Source organism: Gambusia affinis, linkage group LG05 (genome assembly GCF_019740435.1).
Source record: "Gambusia affinis linkage group LG05, SWU_Gaff_1.0, whole genome shotgun sequence".
Taxonomy (NCBI): domain Eukaryota; kingdom Metazoa; phylum Chordata; class Actinopteri; order Cyprinodontiformes; family Poeciliidae; genus Gambusia; species Gambusia affinis.
Genome location: NC_057872.1, coordinates 3,374,628 through 3,400,918, shown reverse-complemented (window position 1 = coordinate 3,400,918; position 26,291 = coordinate 3,374,628). Strand labels below are relative to the sequence as shown.

The 26,291-nt window shown below is 39.6% G+C and overlaps 1 protein-coding gene across 4 annotated transcripts in view; it reads left to right on the top strand.

The window, feature by feature from the left end:
* The window catches only part of cep192 (centrosomal protein 192), a 35,317-nt gene extending 10,816 nt beyond the window's left edge, over positions 1-24,501 (top strand). For 2 of the 4 annotated variants that reach the window (XM_044117264.1, XM_044117262.1), the window contains exons 15-52: positions 238-387; positions 471-535; positions 676-900; positions 1,032-1,173; positions 1,668-1,750; positions 1,834-2,103; positions 2,389-2,935; positions 3,540-3,660; positions 3,764-3,920; positions 4,904-5,567; positions 6,122-6,265; positions 6,438-6,586; positions 7,271-7,501; positions 7,608-7,733; positions 8,066-8,206; positions 8,371-8,434; positions 8,562-8,701; positions 8,972-9,064; positions 9,232-9,350; positions 10,667-10,864; positions 11,283-11,373; positions 11,567-11,746; positions 12,594-12,854; positions 13,007-13,128; positions 13,383-13,492; positions 14,158-14,320; positions 14,570-14,660; positions 15,846-15,924; positions 16,018-16,141; positions 17,049-17,154; positions 17,478-17,688; positions 17,956-18,032; positions 19,123-19,218; positions 19,602-19,721; positions 21,288-21,400; positions 21,568-21,694; positions 22,036-22,094; positions 24,294-24,501. In XM_044117264.1, the coding sequence (XP_043973199.1) occupies positions 238-387; positions 471-535; positions 676-900; positions 1,032-1,173; positions 1,668-1,750; positions 1,834-2,103; positions 2,389-2,935; positions 3,540-3,660; positions 3,764-3,920; positions 4,904-5,567; positions 6,122-6,265; positions 6,438-6,586; positions 7,271-7,501; positions 7,608-7,733; positions 8,066-8,206; positions 8,371-8,434; positions 8,562-8,701; positions 8,972-9,064; positions 9,232-9,350; positions 10,667-10,864; positions 11,283-11,373; positions 11,567-11,746; positions 12,594-12,854; positions 13,007-13,128; positions 13,383-13,492; positions 14,158-14,320; positions 14,570-14,660; positions 15,846-15,924; positions 16,018-16,141; positions 17,049-17,154; positions 17,478-17,688; positions 17,956-18,032; positions 19,123-19,218; positions 19,602-19,721; positions 21,288-21,400; positions 21,568-21,694; positions 22,036-22,094; positions 24,294-24,426 (6,092 nt within the window). In that variant the 3' untranslated portion in view covers positions 24,427-24,501. The remainder of the gene's footprint in view (positions 1-237; positions 388-470; positions 536-675; positions 901-1,031; positions 1,174-1,667; positions 1,751-1,833; positions 2,104-2,388; positions 2,936-3,539; positions 3,661-3,763; positions 3,921-4,903; positions 5,568-6,121; positions 6,266-6,437; positions 6,587-7,270; positions 7,502-7,607; positions 7,734-8,065; positions 8,207-8,370; positions 8,435-8,561; positions 8,702-8,971; positions 9,065-9,231; positions 9,351-10,666; positions 10,865-11,282; positions 11,374-11,566; positions 11,747-12,593; positions 12,855-13,006; positions 13,129-13,382; positions 13,493-14,157; positions 14,321-14,569; positions 14,661-15,845; positions 15,925-16,017; positions 16,142-17,048; positions 17,155-17,477; positions 17,689-17,955; positions 18,033-19,122; positions 19,219-19,601; positions 19,722-21,287; positions 21,401-21,567; positions 21,695-22,035; positions 22,095-24,293) is intronic. The other 2 variants (XM_044117265.1, XM_044117263.1) reach the window with 2 other exon arrangements.
* Positions 24,502-26,291: the final 1,790 nt, after the last annotated feature.

Genomic DNA, 26,291 nt, shown 5'->3' with positions numbered 1-26,291 from the left:
TTTCTTGAATTTAACTTAAGCAGCAGGAGCCCAGCTCTCACAGCAGAGCGGAAGGGTACAGTGGTTTCATTTCAGACCTAGTAGCTCGGTTTCACATGCAAATATTGGCCAATCACCTGTAATTAAAGAAATCGGGGCCAATTTATCGATGCACCCGCAGTAGTATCTGCCTATGTGGTTCTTTAACTACATGTGCACCAATATTCTTGTTAAATATTAACAAGCTTTCTTCTTCAGGAGCCAACGCCGGTCAGAGTGTCGTTTACCAGAATGAAGAAGGAAAGTGGGTCACCGACCTGGCTTATTACTCCAACTTTGAGAAAGAGGTTGATGAGAAGAAATTGGATAATAGCAGTCAGTTTCAAAATGAGGACTTTCTACCTGCTAGTATGTTCAAGATCATGACTTTCTTGTAAAAGAATATGTAAGTGATTTTCTATTAAATGCACTTTGCTGCTACTAATTTGCAGGTGATGCTATGGAGAAGATAGTGAAGGATCAAGAGGCGTTTGAGAAAGAGCACCAGTTTATGCAGGTAAATCTTTTTGGGATCAGATTTGATCCTGATTTCTATCTTATATTAAAACTGTTCCAGATGACACAGAAAGCTGGAACCCTCAGGGTTTAGCTTACAGTGCCTCCTCTGTTCAGTTTCTGAGTATTTCTCTCCACCAGGAGGAGCAGATTGAGCCAGCAGCTGGAGGCAACAGCACCTTCCACAGTGACTCTTCCTGGAAGATTCCGCCCAGCAACCACAGCCTGATGAGGGCTTCCCAGGGCTTGTCGGAGATCAAGCAGGGAGATGAAAGCTACCTGCGGCTGTCTTTAGGACAGTTCTTCAGCCAGCGCTCAGAAGCTCTGGGCTGCCTGGGCAGTGCTAATGGAGATGATGTCAAACGGGTCAGTAGATGCAGTCTGTCCAGGTTAATCATTTATTGCGATTCTATGTATATTTGAAGCAGAGATTTATTCCGGTTTTAGAGTTTGTGTTGTGTTAATGTTTTCATTGAAATCGTTTTCTGTTCATTTAGCCATCCTTTGGTTACATCATCACCTCTCCAGAAAAGAGGGAACCTTTTCCACTCATCCAACCATCTGACTTCTCATTTGATGACAACTTGCATCTCGGTGCCACTGTAGACTTTGGTGAAGTAGACAAAACTCTCAACACAGGTTTGTTTGTAAACATCTGACACTAGACAGGCAAATCTTTCAGTGTGTAGCAGTTCAATCCTGTTTTTAGAGTCAAGGTTTTTTATTGAGGAACCAATATTTCTATTCAAACTGTCTGGAAATTCAGTTTGAAATTGTGACTGGAAAAGGCAGTGTGAACAGAACATTTATTTAAAACTTTAATGTTCTGTACTGCTGCACTTTGTCAAATTCCTCCAGTTTGTACTTAAACAAAATTAGCTTTGTATATAAAATTCTGTACTTTTAATTACAGATTTATTTTAACTAATATCCAGTCAATGTACCGGTCTGACCTTTTCTATAATTTTACAACGAATGAAGCAGACTAAAATTGTTTTTTTGAGCTGTTCTAATCTGTAGTGTGTTTTTTTTTTTTTCTGCACTTCTGACACCACACTTGGTTACAGTTTGAGTTTTTCAGAATTCATTTAGTTAATTTCTTAAATGTTGACTGGTTCATTATGTCCTTGCAGAAGATTTGGACAAAACTCTGAATGCTGCTAGTGAAAGATTGCCACCAAAAGGGGTTCCTGACCCAGAACCTTGTAAAACTGAGGTACCTTATGCTACTTGTGTTTAAAAATAAATTAAGACGCTTGTAGTATGTTCTGATCTATCTGGGTTTATTGTGTGTTTCAGGACCATAAAGGAGCTGCCATGTCTGAATACACTCCAGGCTCAGGATCTGAGTCGACCATGGCGAGCCAAAGTGTTTTGTCTCCAGATAACAACAGCAGCTCGTTGATGCTCAGCATCAGCACAATTGCTTCGGCTATCGCCAACGCTTCCATCAGCACCGACCCGACCCAGCTGGCTGCTATGATCGTGGGTCTATCCAAGAAAACCAGGGCCAGGAGTGGGCCGGAGTCCGGCGCCGCCCACAAACAGCCGCCCAACACGGATCATCATGTAGGACTAATTTATCTGTTCACTGTTTACTGTGTTCCTCTTGTACTGACTGGTAGAGTTAAAACGTATCATAAGGAATTCTGATTTTGGTTCATTTATTTTCAAACAGGTTTTTAAAAGCAATAAAACAAGCAATCAGTAGGACAGAGAAAACATGGGCATGCATAACCAAGAACAAAATAATTTGTTTGAAAAGGAACAGGAAGAAGTGAAAACTTATTTAATTTGTATTTGTTTTGAGTGTTTCTTGAAAATTAAATTAACTCCTTTGTTTGTCCTCTGCAGAGGAGCATCTGTGTTGGAGAGACGAGCGCCTTCGACATGGAAAAATACTTGAAGACGACCAATGTGTCTGGCGGCAGCGAATTATCTGACGCGCACACGACCTTTAACCTGAGCAGCTGGGCCGATGGTCACAGCAGCTGTCAGAAGAACCCCCTGTCAGGGTGTCCAAGTAAACAGGACAGCACAACTCTGGAGTTTAATGCAGCCACAAAGGGTGGCAGACCTGACAGGAGCTCCGGGCCTCGTTTGTCTCTCGACTCTGCCAGACGGACGGTGGAGTCGGGACAGAATTCAGAACCGTTTAAGAATGACAAAAGCTTACCCAGAGCCTCCCAAAGCTGGAGGAAGTCCCAGTCAGGCTTGCCTCTCAAAACTTCGTCCCCACCGACCCTGAGCTTGAGAAGAGTAGGTCAGGACCCGCAGGACGGGCCCAGAGGTTCTGCAGAGATCACACCAGGGAATTTAACCACAACTCTACCTGGAAGCTCGGAGAAGCAGGCAGACGTCCCAGGAGAGAGAGCTCAGCCTTCACAAGGTCCTCTACCTGGTGAGTAATACCCAGAGGTTTACCTTTACCGATGCAGTCAGGGATGCACCAATGCACTTCATTCACTTTTGATACAGATATCTGTGGATTAGTAAAAAAAACCCAAAAACATGCTGAATTGATTTAAAACGTTTATTTTGTGTAGACACAGACATACATGTATGGAATTACAAATTTATTTGATAACTTTGCACCAGTACAGCACACCTAAATACACCGGTCGCTTCACTAGCTTGGTCAAACATGTAAAAACAAGTTTAATTTGTTCAGTCATTGCAGTTAGGAGTAAAACAACCAACATAAAATATAAATAAACTGAAACTGACAAAACAATAGGTTGACGATCTTGGTCAAACATGTAAAAATAAACTGAAACAAACTTTCTTTGAAATGGTGTCTTTCAAAAAGTGTAATTATGAATTCTTAAAATAAAGTATGATGTTTCTGAGAGCACAAAACAGAATTAGCTTGAATAGGTCTGCCCTTATGAATCAGACAGATTGTTTTTTTCAGTGTTGGTATTAATACAGATATTATCAAATTGCTGCATCTCTAGATGTGATGTCACGACTGTTTATTCTGAGATTCAGTATTTGGTTCAAAGGCATGCAGGGACATTTCCCTGAGCCAAGTGTGGAGGAGACTCAGAGCAACTTCAGGCCTTCCACTTCCCCTCTGACCCACTCTTCTCCCAGTCAGACCTCCATTACCACTGCTGATACCTGGTATTGTATCCAACATCTATCAATCAGAAGGATTAATTATTGCTTCTCTTTACTTTATCACTAGTCCAAATTTGAAAATGAAAAATATTGTCCGTCTTCCCAGCTTGCATTCTCCCTTCTCATCCAACGGCAGGCTGGCAGACAGACGTCCAGGTCCTGACCTCTCACCTGAGTCGGTCTGTTCCAGCCCCAGTCTCAGCAGGCTCACGTACATCTCAGTAAACGACAGAACTGGTCTGCCCACACCTGAGCGACCAAAGGTACAGCTGGACTGAGATTCTTATACTGAAACTTTGGGAAGTTTTCTACAGTTTTTTTATTCATTTATTTTGTTTTTAGATTTACTGTCAAGAAGCTCTTGTCAAAATTTCATTTTTGTAGGTCTGAAAATGCATTTAAAATGTAAATATTTTGAAGAATCTGCCTTTATTGCCTCAAATGGTTAGTTGGTATTTTGCCTACAACTAATGATTATTTTATTAACTAATTACACAAAAGAATTGACACATTCTGTAGATTTTTAATTGAACCACTTCAGCCTTTTTTTTTTAAATTCAATATTGGAAACACATTAAATTATGTAAAAGAAATAATTTACTTTATGTTTTGAAAAAAATCATCTAGAATGCAATAAGGTAGCTTTTTAAAATTTATTTATCTTTTTTAGTGTTTGTTTGATTTAAAGGATGAACCTGCAGCTAAAATTATACTACTCACGTAAACATGTGAAAAACTCAAGCCTCTCTACTGGACCTATCAGTACAATGTGGAGCTGAACTGTTAATTATTTTTGGACTAATAAATGAATAGCAGAAGGTGCTTCATATAGTTTTTTCTTTTTTTTTTCTGTTTTTTTTTTAACAGCTTGGCGCTAATCAGTTTTTTTTCCTTCTTTTTTCATGTAACCATTTAATAATTTAAGAGCAAAAGCTGCTTGATTGAGTTTTTATTTTGTTACAAAATTTGAATCAGATGAAGCTAAAAATAATCCGCTTTATTCTTGGTATAATTGACACACTATTAAAAAAAAATGTATATATGTTGTATAGTTTTGGCTTTGTTAGACATTTGTCTCAACAAATGGCCTTTTTCTGAGTCCACATACTTCATTAATGATTCATCAATGATTAAAATAATCATCTTATGTAATAATTGATTCATCACAATGAATTGTTTCAGCCCTAATTGGTATTTTTGGTAGTTGTTGAGTGGTTTCCTGGAGAAACATGTTGTTTCATTGCAGAGGGAATCCACCATGGGACTGAGCACCACCATCATCAGGTTCAGCCCCACCCCACCTGTGGAACCAGATCTACAGCCTAACCCAGGCAGAAGTCTTGATATCATGCAGCAGTCTAAAAGCCTGGACCCCCTACCGCCACCGCAGGACAAAAGCCCCGAGGTCCAATGTAGCGGCGCCGCTCTTAGCTGCACCCGCAGCCAGAGTGAATGTAGCTACCCTCCTGCTCCTGGGGACGTCGTACCTGGATTCACAAGTCACAGGATCCTGCCGGACTCCAGCAATAGGAAGTTGACTAAAGTGGACTCGGGCTACAGCAGCAACCTAAACATCCAGCATACCATCAGCTCTTCAGCTCCTCCAGGACCCCAGCAGTGGGGAGCCGCCCCCTCTGCGTCGTCATCGCTGTACTCAAACGGGCTCTGCATGGCGCCCCCTCCTTACACAGCAGAGGCCCTTCATTATGTCCACATCCCAGGTTTTAAGCCTCAGTGTCCAAGCATGGTGGATCTTTCCCACAAAGGAGATGTCCAGTCCATCCTCACCAGACGCTCCCTCGTCAGCTCGTCGCTACCTGTGCAGTTCCTGGGAGCTGATGCCCAGCTGCATTCTGGGACTTTGCATATGGGACCACCAGGAAACGGTCTTTACAACATGTCCTCTACAGGCACGTCTTCTGGTTTTTACTGCCTGACGTCGGTCAGTTACAAATTTTGCTGGACGATAAATCTCCCCAGAAGTTATTGTGGTGATCGATAATATTGTTGCTTTGACACCATTTGAAGTAATATAATGGTAATAGTATAATAATGCAAGAACATATTCTCCAAGATTAATAAAATTTTAATTCTAAAGATCATTTAACATTGAAACTGGAAGACATTTCAAATGTCTAAAATAAACAAAACTGAAACTACAAATAAAATGCATCTACAAATTTTAATTCACAGTTTAATTTATCATGTGATTAATTGACTTGTGCATTTGCCTAATATATAATATAATGTGCTATTTAGCCAACAAAAATATTTTAGATCTGCAATAACCTATACAAAGGCTGCAATAGAATAGACTTTAATCTCTGACCAACATAACCTTAAAGCACAGGTTATGTTTTCAAATCAAGCAGCAACATATCGTAACCATGTTGGTCAAGCAGTTGGACTGCAATTTTCAAATATTTTTGAGTTTAGATTTATTTAGCCATTCTTCCCACTTCAGGTTCTCTGGTGATTCCAGGATCTGCTGGACCTCATCCCCTCACTTTACCCCATCAGAGTCATCATGAAATGGGAATAATGGGGAAACCCTACAACTATTATGGTGGAGATTCTATGGTGACCGGCGGTCTTGAAGTACTGAGAGGTACAAGCTGTAGGCATAACATTGTTTTCTATGTTATAGAACGTAGAAATCATTTGAAATCTACTGTTAAGATGAGGGAGGTGTTACAAAACTTAATAATGACATTTAAACCTTATAGACATTGCAGAAAGCTGCCAGCATCAATTTATGCTTTTCCTTCTGTCATCCTCAGGCCAAGTTGTGGTACCAGAGGAGCTTCGCTTCCCTCACGCCTGCTGTGTCGGCATCGCCTCGCAAACCTCCCTCAGCCTCTTCAATCCGTCTGAGAGATGGCAGCAGGTCTCCATCACTGTCACCAACCTGGCCATTGATGGGGAGAAGGTTTGTTTATGGTTGTGTGTCAAAGCCAGAGGGTCACATGCACTGTGTAAAAAAATAAAAAATAAAAATATGGATTAAATTATTAAACTTTTATTCCAGTTTAGTTACATGAGGTGAGTCGGATTTCTTTTCAAACAGGGAATTTTACATAAATGCACAATAAATATAATGAGATTAAAAGTGAGAAGGTTCTTAAGACTTTAATATATTAAAAACCATAAATGAATGCAATTAAAACGCACCATTTTTAATGCAGTACCCACATATGATTTTTGATTTTTTTTTTATTTTTTTTTATCACTGCAAGATTAAATCTGATAATTAATTGGCTGTTTTTAAATCTGCTTCTGGGAGTAATGACTTCCTCTTTGCTGAGTGGCATTTTTTTAAATTTTGATTTGACCACTTGAATTAACTCCAATATTTAGTTAATTCAATATTGGAGTTATTGAACTCCAATTACTCCAATATTGGAGTTCTTAAGTGACCTTATACCTTTAGCATTCCCCTCACTCTTTAAAGGTAAACTGATCTTGGTTAAAAAAAAACATCTGATAAATTATCTTGCACATTTAGCACATTTAGCATCCTTGCTGCCCTAAAACAAGGACGGCAAGGAAGATGTTGAAGTTTCGACTTCAACAACTTCACTTGTTGAAGTTAAAACTCAACTTCAACCTGCAGGTGGACAGCTTACCTTACCAGTGGCTGATGGTGAAAAACAAGACGATCATCGGTCCCAAGAGTACAGAGGAGCAGAAAGTGCTACTTGTCCCTCCGCAGCCTGGAGTCTACCAGTGCATCCTCAGTGTTTGCTCCTGGCCCGCCTCGGCTGAGACAGAGCTGGCTGCCAGAGCCAACATCTTTGCCAAACGGGTGGTGCTTATTGCAGTGGCAGAAAACCCAGATTTAGCGGTGAGTAACTCTAACGTGAAACCAAACATGAAGTCATGAAACAGACATGGAGACGTGCAGGTAATGTGCAATTGTTTTCATCAAATATTCCTTTGTGGGTTAATAGATAGAAGTTGGTGAATCTGGCTGTTTGGATTTTGGAGACTTGCCAGAAGGGAGTGCTAAATCTCTACCTCTCAGACTGCTGAACAGAACCCATGCTACTGTACCCATCCGCCTGGTGATCAGCGCCGTGAGTTCTGATAGACCCGTCCTGATCCATTAGCCCAGTCATCTCTAGTTGCAAACAAAGGGTTACACTTTCTTTTGTTTTCTGTAGCTGAGCTTGAACACTTTCCTGTTGTAGAACAGTAAACAAAGCAAAAATAAAATCCCCCTCACCCCCAATTTTTTATTTTTTTTTGTTCAAGCTTATGAACACTAATGTACAATATTAATGTAAGGTGGTTAAATACAAAGCCACCCCTAAGTTAAATTTTTTCTAGTTTGTATACTATGTCTACCCATTCCCGAATGCCTGAACATTTCTTGGTTTCCTTATCCCTTGTGAACTTTTCCTCTCAGAATGCCACAGCGTGGCGATGCTTCACCTTCTCCAAAGACCCCGTTGGTGTGACGCCTGAGGCGACACAGCAGGCTGCACACATGGCCCCGTTGACCTCTCCTTCGGTCATGAATCATGTGATGCATGCCAGCTATGGAGAGGTTAGTTCTGCCTAAATCTTCTGTTAATAAAAGGATGTCGGAAATTACGAATTGTTTTGTTTATAATGCCATGCAGGAGGTGTAGTAATATAGGATTCATTAGTAAATGTGTTTGTTTTTACCATGCGTCTATAAAGCACCTTAACACGACACATTTCTCCCAGAACCCAGAAAGCTTCATGGTCTGGGTCCATTTCAAGGCTCCTCAGAAGTTCAGAACTTCTTCAGGTACTGATGTGTACTGTTAACTTACTGTTATGGGAAGTCATCCAGCGTATTATTTTTAAAAAAAGTCTGGATCTACATCTGTACTGCTAAATCAGTAGACTCTACTGGTGTGCGTTTGGTTTTTAAGAAGCCCTGGGTCCAGCTGATGAGTACAGTGCTCGTGTGGACATTGAAATGGACTCTCCAGGTCCCAGTCGCATCATTACGAGTATCCCCCTGAAGGCCAAGTCTGGAACTGCAAGAGTCCATGCTCCTAAAGATCTGCAGGTAGCGCAGCTGTTATGTGGTTGTTCTTGTATGTCATTCTTTTATAGCTACCCTTTAATTTCAAATATAAAGGGTAGATAGCCAACCTTTTGATTTAAGTGTCTTTACAAAACACTTAAAGAAGAATGTGTCCAGACTTGTCTTAATAAATTTTTTCTTTCATTTGAATTTATTTAACTTGCAGTTGGAGATAATACAGACTTTGCTGTAGATTCAACATTTCTTTAAAAATGTGAATTTAGTGGCAACATATCTTTGTGTTTTTCTTAGACTGTGAGCCTTTTTGCGCCTGTGGGTAAAAGTAGTGAACAGACTCTGCCATTAAAGAATGCAGGAAACATCGATGTTCGGTTGAAACTCAAGGTAATTCTGACCTTTGCTTTAATGATTAGATTCAGGGTTTATGGTAGCCGCTGATATTTAGGCCTCAGAACTCTGAAGCATGTTTTCAAATGTTAGTTTGTTCTTGCACTCTTCTATTTATTTGCAGTAGACTTTCATTTGTTCGTTTTTAATTATTTTCTCTCTAGATCAGTGGCAGCAGCGATAGCTTTTCGGTGACGCCCGATGAACTGTCCCTGAGAGTGGCAGAAGAACAAGATGTCGTTTTATCATTTAAAGCACAAAGCAGCAGGAAGCGTAAAGAAAGGTAAACATGAGATTTCTTATTTCACTCCTCAGACGTTAAAGGAGATCTTTAGTCCCTATTGGTTAAAAGGTTCTAAAAAAATCTGATCACACATTTAATACTGTGGAAAGTTAAAAATGCCAAATTACATTAAATAAATAGCTTGTGAAGTAATTAGTTAAATCTCATTAATTTATAAAACCTAGACATAAACAGAAAATTTCTTAAATATAAAATTATATGTGCCTGAAATAAGTGTATTGATTTCATCTAAAAAAAAACCCAAAACACTAGAGATAATTTTTCTGCTTTAAGTTATTTTATACTCCTGTGCTGAAGCATATTATGAATTAAATTAAATAATCGACTTCACCCATCAGACTCAGTAGACGGAATTTAGGGCAGTTTCTATAGCGATCCCAATGTCTGGTTGGCTGCTTCAAACAGCAAGTCAAGAGAACTTCTTCCACTTTTGCTATGACTATGAGGTCAATAGTCATTGGGTCAATATTTCCACATGACCTCAGTAAGTAATAATTTATTAATATAACCTCTGGGCGAACAACTCCAGCCTTTATCTCTATTTTTGTGTGAAATAGCTCAAGAGGGAGAGTGAGCTGGCGTTAGCTAGTGGGCGGGGCCTGCCTGTCTGGAATCTGTAGCAGCTTCTTGTAGGTAGGACCACAGAGCGCTCTCTCCTGTGACAGTGAAAATTTTGACCCCCAAGTTGTAGCAAGCGTGGAAGAATTTTTTTTTTACTTCCTGTTTGAAGCAGCCAATCAGACGTCGGGGTCTCTACAGAAGCTGCCCTAATCCCGCCCACTGAGTGTGATGGGTGAAGTTGATTCATTCATGGTGTGTTTCAGCGGAGGAACATGTAGTGATTTATTAAAGCGTTAAATAGGTACATCAGGTTTTTCCAATGAAATCAATACATTTAATTGGGGCACATACAATTCTGTACTTAAATATGTCCATTTATTTCCACTTTTAAAATATTAATGCATTCACATATTTCATAAGCTAATTATTGTAATTTGTCACTTTTCACTCTCCATAGAATGCATCCTTGGAAAAAAAATTTATTTGTATGTCTCTTAAATTTTAATGGGATAATCTGACAAAACTTAAAGGTGTAGTGAGGAAATTCAAGAACTTAAATCTTTGTATCTTATTTATTTTTAAGATTGAATATTAACAATAAAAACGTCTGCTAAAGAAGCAGATGTATTTTTTTTAGAGCTTTGATCATTAATTACTGTGCATTGTGAATTTGTCACACATGCAGCATGCTATCAATACAGAACCTACTCACTTGAGTTCATGTTGTTCCACAGCCTTCTCACGGTGTTGGTGCTGCCGTCGGGCCCTCAGTACGAGGTGACGCTGAAAGGAGAAGTGGTCCCTTCTGACTCCGGGAACCCAGCGGCTCCCTCTGCTCCTGTCTGTGGTCCCTCGCTGACCAGTGACATCCCACCAATCCTCTCCAATAAGCAGTTTGTGGCCTGGGGAGGGGTCACCCTGGGACGAGCTATGTAGGCAACTTTTTAATTTTTCATTAGTTTGAGTGCCGCTTGATTACAGAGCCATCACTTTCTAGGTATCAGTTATTCATTGGAAAGGAGTTAATTTAAAAAAACAGCCTTAAAGCTCAGTGTTCCATCTTATTCTATTAAGGCTTGTGTAATGTTATTCATGAGAGGGGACACTGTGGGGGTCTACAGGGAGCTCTGTTCCTCAGAAGCTATTTCAACGTGATGCACAGTTTATTTGTGCTCTGTGAGGAGAGATAAAGAGCAGCACAACAGAATAGAAATGAGAAATCTGTGTATTAAAGTCAATCAGATTTGACTCTAATTGAACTATTGCACATCAATAATAATTGGGATAAAACAAAGCAGAGGAGGTTTGACCTGAAATGTTTAAACTCTTTATAACCGTTATTCTTTTTAGCCAACAGAAGCTGGTTCTAAGAAACGACTCGACCAGCACCACACAGCAGCTGCGTTTGCTTATCCGTGGTCAGGACCAAGACTGTTTTCAGGTACGGCACTTTAAATGGTGAAGATGTTTTTCCATTGTTTCTGTTTGTTGAGCTCTCCAGCACTATGTGCAAGCTGTAAACTGAGACTTCACGTTGTCACAGTCTTAGTCTTCACAGATGTGTCTCAGTAAATAACTGTAGTTATGTGCTAAAAGTTGTTTAAGTAAATGAACAACGACTTCCTTGTTTCCAGCTCCAGAGCTTGTTCAGCCCTGAGGAGTGTCTGACCCACCATGGAGAGCTGTCCATTCGGCCCAAGGAGGATGTATCCGTCCACCTGCTCTTTGCTCCCACCAGGGTGGCCTGCATGTTGGCCAAGCTGGAAATTAAACAGTCTGGAGTTCGCTCATCACAACCTGGAGTCAAATTCATTGTAAGAATGCAACCTTTATTGTTAGCCATGCTCTACCTTCCATTTAAGAAGTTATTAACCACACAACTCTACTTCTACATGTTTTTTTTCCCCCCATAATGTATTCTCTTTGCAGGACTTGAGCTGTTTTGCATTCTGGGTAATCTGTTCACACAAGACAGTAAATGTATTTATGTACTGTACATCTTCAGTCATCTCTTGTTATGAGATCTGTTCTATTTGCATTCTACTGTATGTAAATACAGAATGTGAGGTCAGGATATCACTTCATTCTGTCATAGCTTTGAACCTCATTTCATATTTCCTATTTTTTTTGCAGTAAGCTTAACTGCATTAGCAAAATGAAATGTAATGAAGTCTTTAATGTAATGTAACTAGAGATTTAACCCAGTGGAAACACATGTGTCAGATCCGAGCCAGATTGGTAAAAGAATAACAGTCACTGACTTTCTTTGTTCTTTCTGTCCAACCCCAGTCAACTTTCTTGGCTATTTAAAGATGGCATTTGAATTAGTTTGAATCATTTTACACTTCTCTTCTGTATTATCTTTTTATATTAATGAAGGGCTCTTAATGCGGTTCCCCTGCGAGGTAATATGTTTGTTTAAACTTACTGACTTACTTCATTATGATGTTGGTCAAGCCGACATCGTTTTTCCCGAGTTCTTGAGAAACAGGAATCAGAAACATGTGACTTTGCTTCAAATGTTTAAAGGAAAACGTGTAAAAGCATAACTGTCTGGGTTGGTTTGGTGTTTTAAAGTTCTGGTCAGAGCCGCCTGCTTGCAAGTGCATCTTTGTTCAGTTTGAACAACACCACCTTTCTTTGTTGTTGTCCCATTCTTAGATTCCGCTGTCGGGCTACGGCGGCACCAGCAATATCATCCTGGAGGACCAGAGGAAGCACAGCGACGGCTACGTGGCGACGCTGCCCGACGTCGCTGTCGGCTCTGTCAGCAAAGTGTGTCTGTGTGTGAGGAACACCGGCTCCAGAGCTGCCTTTGTTAAAGCCGTGGCCTTCTCTGACATCCAGAGCCGGTCGCTTATGCATTCCTCCGTCATGAGCCTGTCACCGTCACAGTTCGTCCTGAAGGAACGGACGCAAGAGGTGATGGGCTGCTCTTTCAACTTTTTAGTTTTTTTGATTAAGTTATTTTTTTTTCTAACCTGGAGATGGTAACATCAGCAGCAGACAAGGATAATACTTCTAATTATAACAGCATCTTCTCTTGACCTTGTCACTTGTCTGTGTGTGTCCAGGTGATCACTGTTCTAATGAAGTCCACCCATAGAGAGGCGAGTCTGTGTGAGTCAGCCAGTAGCCCCTTGGCCACAGTCTGCCTCTTTTGTGGAGATGAGGTCTCCAGGCAGCAGTACAGGAGGTGAGACGCTGCAGCGTTTAGCCTCGGCTGCTGCTTAATGGAACTGTGTAGAACTCCTAATGAAATGTCTTATCTGTAAATGCTACCAGGCCGGTGAATTAGTTGGAAGACACTGATAGTTAAATCTAAATTTCCCCCTGAGAACAATAATGCAGTGAGGCTGATGACAAGCTTTTCTTGTCACTTTTAATTGGAGCGTGCTCTGAAAACTGAACTTCATACCTGAACCAAACTCCTGGTGTGTTGTGTGACAGGTTGCTGGAGTGCAAACCAGAGGCTGGGAGGAAAGCTCTGTCTGAGAACAGTCTGCTCAAGAACATAGACTTCACCGAAACGTTCCTGGGGGAAGAAACTGTCAAAGAAGGTAATTTGTATTTTTCACACGGCTGTTTGAAAAATGCAAATCATCATTATGATTTCTTTTTTTTTTTTTTTTTTTTTTAAATCATCCAACAATAGAGGGTACTTTATTGTAATTTCCACATTCAGCTGCAGTATGTAACTTGTGCAAAAAACTTGTTTTATAAATGTGTTAAAATTACAATTATGTCATGACGGCATAAGGCAATCTGCCTTCTCCCAGTGCTAACTACAGAAATCTACTGCTCAGCCAGAAACAACCAATCAGAGCCATGAGGAGGGACTTGGCATTGTCAATCACTCTTGTGCTCAACCCTCCCACTTGCTCTTTGCTATGCTACAGCTGAATCGCCACAACAGAGCCTATTATAAATGCTAATGTTAGTTTGCATGGCCACTGATGATGGCACATAAATGGTTTTCCTGAATCTGTAAGTTGTTTCTCCACCATTAGCACATTTAGCAGGGTGTAAACGAGGTTGCCCGACATCAATAACTGCCCTCCTCCTGGCTCTCATTGGTTGTTTAAAGGGAGCGGTGCATTTTTGCAGACCACAATTGTAGTTCTGGGAGGACGTGGTTAAGTTTGACCATTTTTCAAATTTTAAATTTTTAATTTATTTTTTTCATCTGGAGACGTGTTTTACCCATTCTTTGACTTGTCCACAGCCTACGACCTGCCCCTGAGGCCTAACGAGGCCCACATCTTCAACAGCAACATGAGCAAAGTGTTGGTGGTGTTGTTGGGGAGAATAAAGAGTGCAGACAGTGAGGAGAGTGAACACGACAAACCTCAGCTGCCCTCTGACAGCCACTGCTTCCAGGCAGACAGGTATTGTAGCAGTAGTAATAATAAAAATAATATTAGTAACCTGCTGCTGATACACAGCTGACTGTTGCATCTCATAAATTGATTCTTCTTCTTCTTTTTTCCTATTTCATAAAGGGAACAATGCATATAAAACATGCCAGGCAAATTTTTTCCATCTGATTCCCTTTATTTCTAAACAGTGACAACCGTGAATGTTTTAACAAAACGCAGAATAAAACTTTTTTTTTTTTTTTTTTTTTTTGTCCACAGTGGTTTTCCTAATGGCAGTGTGTCCCTGGATGTGCTGCCAGTGAAAGGTCCTCAGGGTCCATCACTGAAAGTCACAAGATCCTCTTCTAAGGTGCCTGAAGTTGTACTGTCACCTGAAGAACACAAACTCTTTGCTTTTACTGTTTTTTTTTTTTTTTTTTTTGGTTAAAAAGGAAAAAAACAACAACTATGATTTAGAGTAGAGCTACACAATACGGTGAATCTGAAGCATCATTGTTATTTCATCGTGTATAACAAGAATGATTGGATTCAGTGTTTGTGAGCAGTGCACAAATTGGCCACAATTTCCTTATTTGGGGCTAATTGGCAAATACACGTGAAAATGATCTTGTCCACCAGCTTTATTCACAATAGTCACCCCATTGTTGCTGATTTTTTAATTTTTTTTCTGACAAAATATATTATCTGCAACAATTGGAATAGGTACCTTTATAAAGATAGGTAATCTGCCAGAAAACTACAATTGGTGGACTCCTACTACTTGCTATGATATTCTATTTCAATGTAATCTATTCACAAGATGAATATTAATATGCTTTAGTCAGTTGAATAGACTCTGATGGCCTTTAATGAACAAAGGTCACAATGTTATTTGTAGTGACTAAGATGCTAAATCTCACAGAGTGGTGGGAATATTGTGTAAAAATAATAAAAAAAGAGCTATGTGAGAAAAATGTGGATTGAGCAAAATCACCACAGCAGTTGTCAGCTGTAGTATTGTAATAATTAATCAATTTTGTTTCTACTATCGTGCAGCCCTGATTTGGACGAGTGGTTGGTAATCTGGTTGTATTGGGTTAAGAACTGGATGTGTTGATTGATTTGCCAAAGAAAAGAGAGAACAGTGTTTAACTGTTCTCTCTGTCAGTTTTTCAGTCCAGTTTTCCTCTCGTTTCTTCAGCTTCCTAAATTAAACATATTTAGAGTAGTCTTAATTGTTCTCATGGTAAAATTACCAGTTGCTGAATTAAATTGAAACTGCCATAAAAGATGTTTTATTACCACAATTTTATAAAAGGGTTTTAGATAATCAAAAAAATAAAATAAACTCAGCTTATCAGACTTTATCTACTTCAACGTATTTGGCTTTTAGTTGTAGACAGACTAATTTTAAGCAAATATTCTTGAACTTAAATGTTCTTTCTGTAATAGATAAACCTTATCTTGAGGAAATGGTTAACATTGGGATTTAACTGTACTAAAAGCGATCATTGTGTTTATGTTTTTGTCATATCTTCCTCTGCTGTCCCGTCAGGCTCCAGACTCGCAGCACTCACAGTCCGAGTCGTGGATCATCCACCCACAGCAGCTCGTCCTCGCAGCTCCCACCATCAGTGAGTCTCTGATGAATTCTGGACGTCTTCATTTCCTTTTGAGTTTAGTTGGAGGAAGCAACAGTTGAATATTCATATTCACAATATTTCTAGATGGTCCGTCTAGTACCAGCCAAATTCAGATCCAGAACAACACTTCTGGAGAGCTGAACTTTGACCTTTCGTGGCCAGCTCACTGCCTCACCATCACCCCACAGCACGGAGTCATTGAGCCTCAGTAAGTCTTTCTTTGAGTCTTGGTATCTGTGTGTGATTTAACATGCCTGTTAAATGTTTGGTTCATGCATTTGGTGAACCTGGACAGGTAAAGGCCTTTCACTATCCTAACCTTAATAATTGGAGTTTCACTAGATAAACATAGTGAACTGTTGATCTGGCTGGACGTGGGCTCATGCAACGACTTTCCTCCTTTTGCTTACAACTTTATAACCAAATTCATATCATTTAGCTTTTTTTAATCTAAATCAAAAAACATTATTCCCACTGCTGTTAAAATTATGTAAAATAATGAGATGCTTAGCTGTAAAACTGTTATTGCTGCTGTCATTTTAAAACGGTTGTCTAATAAGAGCTCTTTCCATTTTGACACCTTTAAGGTGGTACAGTGGGTAGCACCGTTGCCTAGCACAAGAAGGTCCAGGGTTCGAATCCCATTCTGGGGTTGTCTCTTGCATGGAGTAAGCATGTTCTGTCCAGCTTCCTCGTACGTTACGTTTAATTTAATTGGTTATTCGAAATTGCCCTTTGTGAGTATATGGTTGTTTTTTCTGTGTGGGGAATAGGTTCCAGTCCCCCTGTAACACAAGTGGGTTTTAGACCATGAATACATTCATTTGTTATTCTTATAAGCAAGGGAAAAGTATAGAGGTGCCTTGATTCAGTTACTCTACTCCATTACTTAGCAACAGGTAGGGGAGGGGCAGAGCAGTACTTTACAGCCAGAGAAAATTCCCATCACTCTAATCCCCACTCTCTCTAGCATCTAATTAAACTGACTTTTGAATGCATAAAGAGAATTAAATAATTGTAACAGTTTTGAAACTGCACAGTAACTTATACATCGTAGTGTATTTACACTTTTCTTTTCATTATTATTTTTCTGCACTTATTTTTTCAAAACCCAGGAGCCAACTGCAGATTTTGATCAGCCCCAACCCCTCACTAGCCACTAAATCTGCCCTGCTGCCGTGGAGCGGACAGATTTACGTCCAGTGTGATGGACAGCAGAAGGTATGGCACTCGAGCTATCAAACAATCCATTCAAATATCAGAAATTTCAATCGGATCTTCTTTAGCTTTTTGGAGTTAATTGTTGTCATAGAACCGTCAGAAGGTGGCAGTATTAACCAGACTGAACATGACTGTAATAAACTGATATGGTCCTCAATAATTGGCTAACAAAGCCCACCCACTGTTTCTGATAAATTAATTTAGTGTTGAAGCTCCTGTGTGTACAAACCCTGATATACCATAACAGAACACATTATATGATAGAAAATGGTTACTTCCAGCTTAAAGGCACAGTTGTTCCTAACACTTTGAATGTTTTGTAGTTCATTAAGGTCCAGATTCGCAGGGACCTGGCTCTGGATGTGTCTGCAGCTCCAGCAGATTCGTCTCTGTCGGTCCTGCCTGCTCAGGCTGCTACTCCTGTGCTGCCTGTTCCCCGACTCGGCAACAAGCCGCCGACGGCAGCTCCCAGCCTGATGGAGATAAAAAACAAGACCATCACCTTCCCTGCCACACTCTCAGGGGAAACTTCAGGTTATTCCTCAGTACTTTGACTTGAGGACTTGTTTAACTAAAAAAACCACAAAAAAAACAAAAACAAAAAAAAAAACTGGACATTTTCTGGAAAGTATTCTTGCATAAAGTACATTGGAATTACAGAAGGCATAATAATAATAATAATAATAATAATAAAAAACCTCTTAAAACAATCCAGACGTTTGACTCTTACCATGCAGACTGTTTAATATGTGTTTGTTACTGCTGGAGACCAAGACTTTGTTTTTTGCTGTTGTACTTCAGAGGCCCAGCTGGAGGTGCAGAACGGTGAAGTGGAAGTCAGGTGGTACCTGTCTTCATTCGCTCCTCCTTATGTTAAGGTACTCTTCAGAATTTGACTTCCAGCTGTGTTTGTCTTTTGAATGACTTTATTTATTATGGCAGCTGAAAAGCCAACCAGCCTTCTTTAGTCTGATTCCAAAATGATTAATGTCGGGATGGAAACACAACTGGGCAGGGTGGACCATATGGACTTATTATTATCACAATAAAAGTGACAATAAGAACTATTTATTCCTTTTTGTTTAGGTAACTGCATGGCACTAATCACAGCGCCTCAAACATGAATACTACTTTTGAACACACTAAACTGCACGTAGTAACTGCATTTAATCATATTTTCAAATTTATTGAAAATATTGATTACAATAATAAAAATAACAGTTTTGGGGATTTTTAAACAAAATTAGTTGGATTTTATCATGATGATACCAGAAAGGAACCAGAATTCTTATAATAAAAAATATCATGATAAATGATATAAAGATGAGGTCACAGTGAAAGCCTGTGCTGCCCTGAGCTTTTTCTGCCCCCAGGTCTAGAGCCAGCACTTTATAGGAAGTAGCAATCTGGTCTGAGCCTGTCACTATGAGCAATAAATCAATTAATTCAATGATAAATTAAAAGGAGCTCAATAATTTCCATTCTGATTAATATTTTGTGAACAGCAATTTTATCTACAGATGCGTCATATTCCATTACATTTCTGGATTCAGTTGCATTTGGTTTTTATTCAGTTTTTTTTGCTTTTGGTTATCTTTATTTATTTTTTTTGATATTTAAAATATCTTCCAGTTCCAGTGTCAGGTCTACTTTACAAAATTAGCGCTTGTTGATCTATGAAAGGGGAACTTGCATTATTATGCTGTTGTCATTATATCATTTGAAAATTGTCTCAAAACAACAATTTTATCAATTATTGCAATAACGTCTTGCGATTACTCTTGCAATTCATCATCCTCTAAAATATTATCACCACAGACCTCCATTTTCTTTCATTAAAAACATAAAGTATACTTTTTCCTTGTCGTAGGTCCTCTAATTGGTGCACTGTAAGTTATATTTGACCTGTTTTGTTCTGTTTTAGTTCATATTAATTGCAAATACTTTTTTTCCCCGTTTGCTCTGAAGGGAGTTGATGACAGTGAAGATGTTTATCGGGCCACATACACTGCCTTCAGATGTTCCAGGGTCTCAGGAACCCTGGGGGCTCATGAGAAGATGCAGGTAGACACTCGCTCCAACCACACTGTTCCATTTTCAAGAGGTCATTTCAGTTTAACAGGTTTGCTAAAAAATTGTCTCGCAATTCTTGCAGTTAATGAAGAGCCCAAATGGAAAACTAGAATTATAAGAGGGTTTTTTTTTTTTCTGTCCAATTGAAAGAACTTTTCAGCTTCTTGATATTGGTGACTACTCTCAGATTAACAGCACCAAGCAGCATATCAGGCCAATAAATATCAGATGGTCAATCCTAACACCTAGAAAACAGTTAGCTTGTGAGTCTTTTAGATCTCTCCTTTTACAAGAAAATGTGAAAGTCTTTCAGAGTTTTGAGTTCCTTTATGTGGCTGACGTCACAGATTCCTCCGGTGTTTTTCTGCTTCCAGGTGCCTGTTACCTTCCTCCCCAGAGACAGAGGGACTTATGTCCAGTTCTGGGACATGGAGTGCCACCCTGTGTCTGAGCCCCAGCAGAAATCCAGAATCCGCTTTCAGCTCTCTGGCACTGTGAGGACAAATTTTTTGTTTTTGCCGCTACTAGAATAAATGCAATAACACTTGAATACTGGTATTTATGTTTTGCCTCGGACTCTTATCCGATCAACCCTCCAGTCACACCATAAGTAGTTAGTTAGCTTTTCTGTCATTGTTTTGCTTTATGTTGAGGAACTGTTCTGTCTGGAATTAAGCTGAAACTAAATGACCAGAAGCACACATGAAGGGCGGGGCAGTCAAACAACGTCAAATGAGGAGCTGAAGATGGTTTTTAAAAAATTTGTATTGTATCACCCAGATTAAGTTTATTTCTAATGTAATATCAGTTTTCAGTCAGAGCAGTAATAAAATTAATTTTATAGAAAAAAAATATGCATTTTTATGTTAAAAAATAGAAGAAATATACGTTTTACTGAAAACTCAAGTGCCACAGTTCAAGTTGAAATTCTGTAAAAAATAATGTCCTGTTTAGCACCTTTGTGAACAAATGGCTAATTAGTTGATACAAAAAAACAATTTAGAGATTAGAAACAGCTGAGCTTTTCACATGTTGGACGTATTTCATTACCAGGTGCATTTTGGGCAATAACATGTTTTTTTTTTTATGTAAAAGAAGCTTGTTTAGCAAATTTTAATGTATTTTTCATATACAAAAAGGCTTAAATTGGTAAATGAAATGACTGATTAATTAATTAGATTTTTAAAAAATTCTGTAAAGTAGTCAGTAGAATAATCGATTTCTAAAGCAATCATTAGTTGTAGCCATAGTAGTAATTATTAACTCCTGTTTCCTTTAGCCAGTTGATAGATGGCCCAAAGTTGGAGCTTATGCAGTTTTTTTTATCCTAAGTTGCACATGATCTCATAACGTCCATCTGCTTTGGTAGCCTCTAGAATGCAACTTTTCTTGGCTGCAAACAAATCCACACAGGTCCAAGACTCCATCAGAAAATAGAAAGATTCTACCATCACAGAGAGAAGGTCATCTTCCAAACCCAACAACCAGGGAAAGGGCATTAATGAGAAAAGCAACCAGGAAGCCAAAGTTGATTGTGATTGTTCTGGGCAGCTGCTCTGCAACAATAAAAGCATCTGTTCACTGGAGCAAAAGCTTGCATCGCCCAGAGCCAGGCTACAGACAGTAAGCCAGGAAAATGTCAAAGAAAAAAAAAATATATTTTTTTATTTTTTACTTGTTTTTTGCCCAATTAAAAATTGGAGACTCACCAGCATATGAAAAATGGGACTGGGGTCAGATGAAACAAAAATGCAACTTTTTTGCCATTCTGGACAACGCTCCCATCTGGCATAACCTGACACATCTCATGATGCTTTGAAAGAACCATTTTCTATTGGAGAACGGCATCATGCTGCGGGATGTTTCTCATCAGTCGTGACTAGAAAACCAGTCAAATTTAAACAAATATTTTGACTCTTGCGTATGAGAGATCTGTGGCGTAAATATGTTGATGCATATTTATGCAGCAATACTCATCATGCTTTATTCACTTTTAACAAATTCTTCAGTTCTGTTAAATGGTCGAGCAGCAATATTGAAGTCATGTTTGTGTTTTGAAGGGGGTAAAATCTGGGCCAATGGTGGGACCCCAGGAAGGAAACTGTTTCCTGGTGAGGACCGAAGCCACGGAGAAGAGCAGCAAGAGATCTGATTCATCAGCAAGCAAAGCTGGGTGAGTTCTACTACTTTTCTTATCCAAGATGGCGGCGTTAAAGTGAAGTTCTTGCAACTAAATGACTGGAGCTGTAGATTAAACGTATAAAATAGTATTTTAAAGGAATAACCTGAATATTTAAAATCTAATTGGAGTGTAACTTAAACGGTTTTTATTAATTTCAGCCAGGAGGAGGCTGTGCGGCGGGGTGTTTATTCCCCTCAGGATCTGTATACCTTCCCACACACTCGGCTGGGGGAGTCCAGCACGCTGAAGGTCAACATCCGGAACAACTCCTCAGAGAAGCATGAGGCGAGTCCCTGCAGATTCTCCCAAAACCCCGTGGAAAGTTCAAAGTTCTCCAGGCAACAGCTTAGCAGCAGCTAACTTAGGCTAACCAAGAAGAAGTTAAAACAAGATAAAATGTGTTTATTTAAAACAAGTGGTGTTTTTGCTTCAGACAAGACTTTGTCAAATCAGGTTCATACTGTTAGTGTATGCTGACAAGGATCCCGGCTTACTGTGTTTTTATGTTTCACAGTGGATTGACAAGGAACTTGCATGACTAACTCGATGTATTTATATATTGGTTTATGCATTTTTGTCTGTGCTCTGCATGGATTTGACGTGTGGCTTTTCTAATTAACTTGCAGCTGAGATTTATAAAACCTAAGGAGCCCTTCCACATGAAGCATTTTGAGTATTCTCTAAGGTGAGTTGCATGGCCACATCTCTGCACTGCTGCTAGATTTGTAGCTTTTGCTACGTTCACACAGCAGTCAAATGCAAACCAGATTATTTTATTTTTTTGCCTATGTGCGACCCATGTCTGACTTTTTGGTGGCAGTCTGAACGACCCAATTTTGATCTTTTCAAGCCCCCCAAAAAATCAGTTTTGAGCCAGTTTCATATGTGGCTCTAAATATGATTCGTTCTGATAGTTTTCAAAGCATTTGCAGACTGAACAGTCATCACAATCCCACCTTGGCTCCGACTACTCATCAAACAAACTTGTCTACAGAATTTGCAATTAATGCTCCACAAAAGCTACAAATTCATCTTCCTCCGTCGCATTATTTTACAATAATATTGTCGTCTCCCATTGTTGAATAACTTTAAAATCCATAGACGGTGGATTTTACAAACTTTATTTTTCCATTATTAATTCTGTAAACAGTGCTGTGCTGTGTTGACATCTACACTCTTCTTCCATACATGAGGGTCGCTTCGGGCGTCGTAAACTGTTCACACAGAAGTCTGATTGTGGCCGCATTTAATTAGCAGTATGAACGACCAACCAAAAAACCCCCGGGGATTTCAGCAAAAAAATTGGAATTGAGAGTTGAGGCTTGCCGTGTGAACGTAGCCTTTCATTAGAAACAGAGGGTTCAGTCAACTCTTAATTATCTGATCTCTTTCCACTTTTTTTCTCTCTATGCGGCTAATTGTATTTTCATAATTGAAGGAGGTAGCTGGTGACGCTTAGCTATAACGTGTTGTGATACAAACTTTATTTTTCTGATTGTGAATGCACTCCATGGAGGTTCTCTGAAATGCTGAGACCTGGAAGGTAATGTTACCGTGTGGGATAAACTTGAGGCCTTAAAGATTATAGTTGTAACCAGCACTTCTCAGAGGGTTCCCCACTCAAAGGTACCATCTGTGTTATGATAAAAAAAAAACAAAGCATGCCTGCTCTGAGACCAGTCTGTGAGTTTTTATTAAGTGAACATTAAGAACTGTAGGGCATGAAGAGCAAACCTCCTGGGATTGGTTGGTTCATTTACCAAAAATAAAGCATTGTCATACATTCCTCCATTACGTGCTAACGCCATGTGTTGTTTGACCTGAACGTCCCCCAGCTGCTTTTGTGACGCCAGCTGTGCAGTTTGCTGTGGCTCTCATCAGGATCTCTGCAGGTCATGAAAAGCCTCACAAGTTTCAGTTCATGTTTCTGCATATTGGATTTTCTTACGAACTAAATAATATTGGTTCTGAAATTGTTGCTGGATCTAACAAAGGTTGGAAACATCCTGCAGAAATCAGCTATTCTACATGTAGCATTTTACAAAAGTATGTATACCACCTGAACTTTTGAGCCTTTGTTGCTTTACAGCTACAGAAGTTGGTGGATTTTATTGGGATTTTCTTGCAAAAACAAAATGGCAGTTACTATGATGCATCCCTGAAACCCTGGCAACTAAACATTATTTTTTCAACTGGAAGCAGCCGATTAGCATCACAAGCATTAATGGGCAATTAAACTTTTTTTTTCCCCTCCAGGGGGTCTTTTGTGGGCTCTAGTGTCTCTTATTCGAAAGTAGGCTGACAGGAAGGGGGGAAGACATGCGGCAAATGTCGGCCGGGTCCGGGTATCGAACCCGCGACCGCCGCGTCGAGGACTGAAGGCCTCCAAATGTGGGTCGCGCTATCCCCTATGCCACCACAGTACGCCCGCAATTAAACATTTTTTAACTGAATTTGTCCTGATTTTTCTCTTGTGTTGTTAGTTTTAAGAGAGCAGACACTAGCCAATGGATGCCATCCACTTTGTAAATGGAGTCCATCTGTATAATTTGATTTTGACATAAGTGCAGCAGATGTAACTACTGTTTAACAGAAGTTGCTGTTATGTACTACTTTATGTAAAGCAATCACATAAACTCTAGGTTTTTGGGCTGTAATGTGACTAGATGTGAAAAGTTCAAGGTTTATACATGCTTTTGCAAGGTACTGTTCCCACATTCATATTGAAACTGTTTTCATTCATTTCCATCTGATGTGCATAAGAATTAAAGAAGTAAAGCTTTCATTTTAAGTTCAAATATATCCCAAGCATGTTTTTGAGTGTGTTTTCTTCATTCGTGGCAAAAAATGTATCTAATTACTCCTGTTTCCTTTCATCCATTAGATCGCAGCATTACGTGAAGCTACCGGTCCAATTCAAGCCAACGACAGCCGGCAAGCACACCGGCTTGCTGCTCATCCAATCAGAATCAAGTGGAAGTCTGGTTGTCCAGCTGAGTGGTGAAGCATTTCTTTGAGTTCTTGCTCAAGAGCGACACAAAGACTAAAACACCAGCTCCTGCATATGAATTAAAAGCAAAGCATGCAATGGATTCCTTTTTGTAGAATTATTTCTCTAGCTGTATACTGTTACTTATTGAGTGGAGACAGCAACAGGGCCCTTTGTGTCTCTGAAGAGGGCTCAGCTGTCCTTGGCTCACCCATGAAAAAAATGGCCTGATGCAGAATGATTGAATGTATCCAGCTTATAATTAGTCTGCACCGCTGTGGCGTTTTGAAACAGAGGATCAGTTTTGTCACTTGACTCTAGGCTGGGTGTTTGCCTTCTCTCCTTCAGTTCCATCACAAGGCGGCATTGTTATTTCCACAGCCTCTGTCAGACAGTAGCAGTACCAGTTGAGATCTATTTGACATTACTTGCGCTTGATCACACAGGAAGGCCTCTGTCTGCTGTTTGAGAAGCTGGCTGGAGCAATTCTGCTTTTGGAAAAGTAGAATTGTTGACCTTTTTTGCCCGAAATCTGAAACCTCAACGGAAGTCATACCTGCCATTGTGGTAATGCAAGTTTTGGAGATGCTATATCTTATTTTGAGGTGCTTTACTTTTAAACATCTGCACTAGGTCTTTATGCATTTCAGGTTTTGTATTTGTTGTTGTTTCTATGGAGACAAGTCTTCATCCACTTAAAAGCCCACCTGAACGGGGGCTTATCTGGACCATGTGCTGACACCCCTGCAACCTATAAGATTCCAAAACTGTCCAGATGCTTCTAATTTAGTCTTGATGAAGGCAGCTCACAGCAACATTAGGATGGTTAATGATTTTGATTACATGCTAAATCAGTTTCCTTAAGGGAGTTTTGTTCAGCAACTTGCCAGGTCTGCCTAGTATGGTTGCCATGGCAAAATGTGATTAATCACCGTTCCAGGCACAGAGAATTTGATCCCCGTTTCCTTTTTTGGCTCCAAGGCAAGTCGCCAAAATTGCCTGAGGGGTGGGGAGCATTGGATCCATTTCCGTAATGAGCTCTGGATAGGCATTACTGATGGGCATGGGGAAAGGCGTGCAAACTCCATCAAGCATGTGTTGTTAACTTGTTAGATGACACACTTTGGCAGGAGAACACTAATGTCTGGCATTGTTTACCTCCACGTATTGCAAGTTTTATAACGAGGGCACTGTAGTGTCTAGTGGCATCTAAGCAATGTTCTGAAATCTTGGTGACATTTTGCACTAACTTTATGTAATTATGTATGTATGTAGACATTTTTTTAAATAAAGTTCTGTGATAAATTTTTTTTTAAAGGTTTTATTGACTAGTGGCCTTCATTTGAGAGTGAATTGACAGGAAAGTGGGTAACGAGAGAAGGGGGAAGACATGCGGCAAAGGTCACCAGGCTGGGAATCGAACCTGCGACAGCCTAAATGGAAGACTAAATCCTCCATAGGTAGGTTGTGCTTAATTGCTGTGCCTGATTAATACATGTGTTACTGTTTCAACCATTATTCCTGAGAAGTAACAACTTTATCGACACAGTGCATCTGCAAAGTAATTTGTTCCAACTAAAGCGAAAAAAAAAGATTATCAAGAAAACTCTGCTCCAGATCGGTCTGAACCTCAAACTACAAGAGTGATTCCCCTTCCAGAAAAACTTGTCTTTGAGTATTTATTTAAAGACAGTTGAGCCCTGGAAAGACTTAAAAATTACTCTGAAGTTATATTGCTCATTCATTCTGAGCTAGCTTGAGAGAATTTGCAGAGAGGAATGATAGAAAATACCCAAAACAGATGTCCCACGTTTGTAGAGATGTACCTAAGATGGCTTGAAGCTGTAACTGCTAATGTTTCTTAACTATTCAAAGGCTGTAAATACGTCTGAA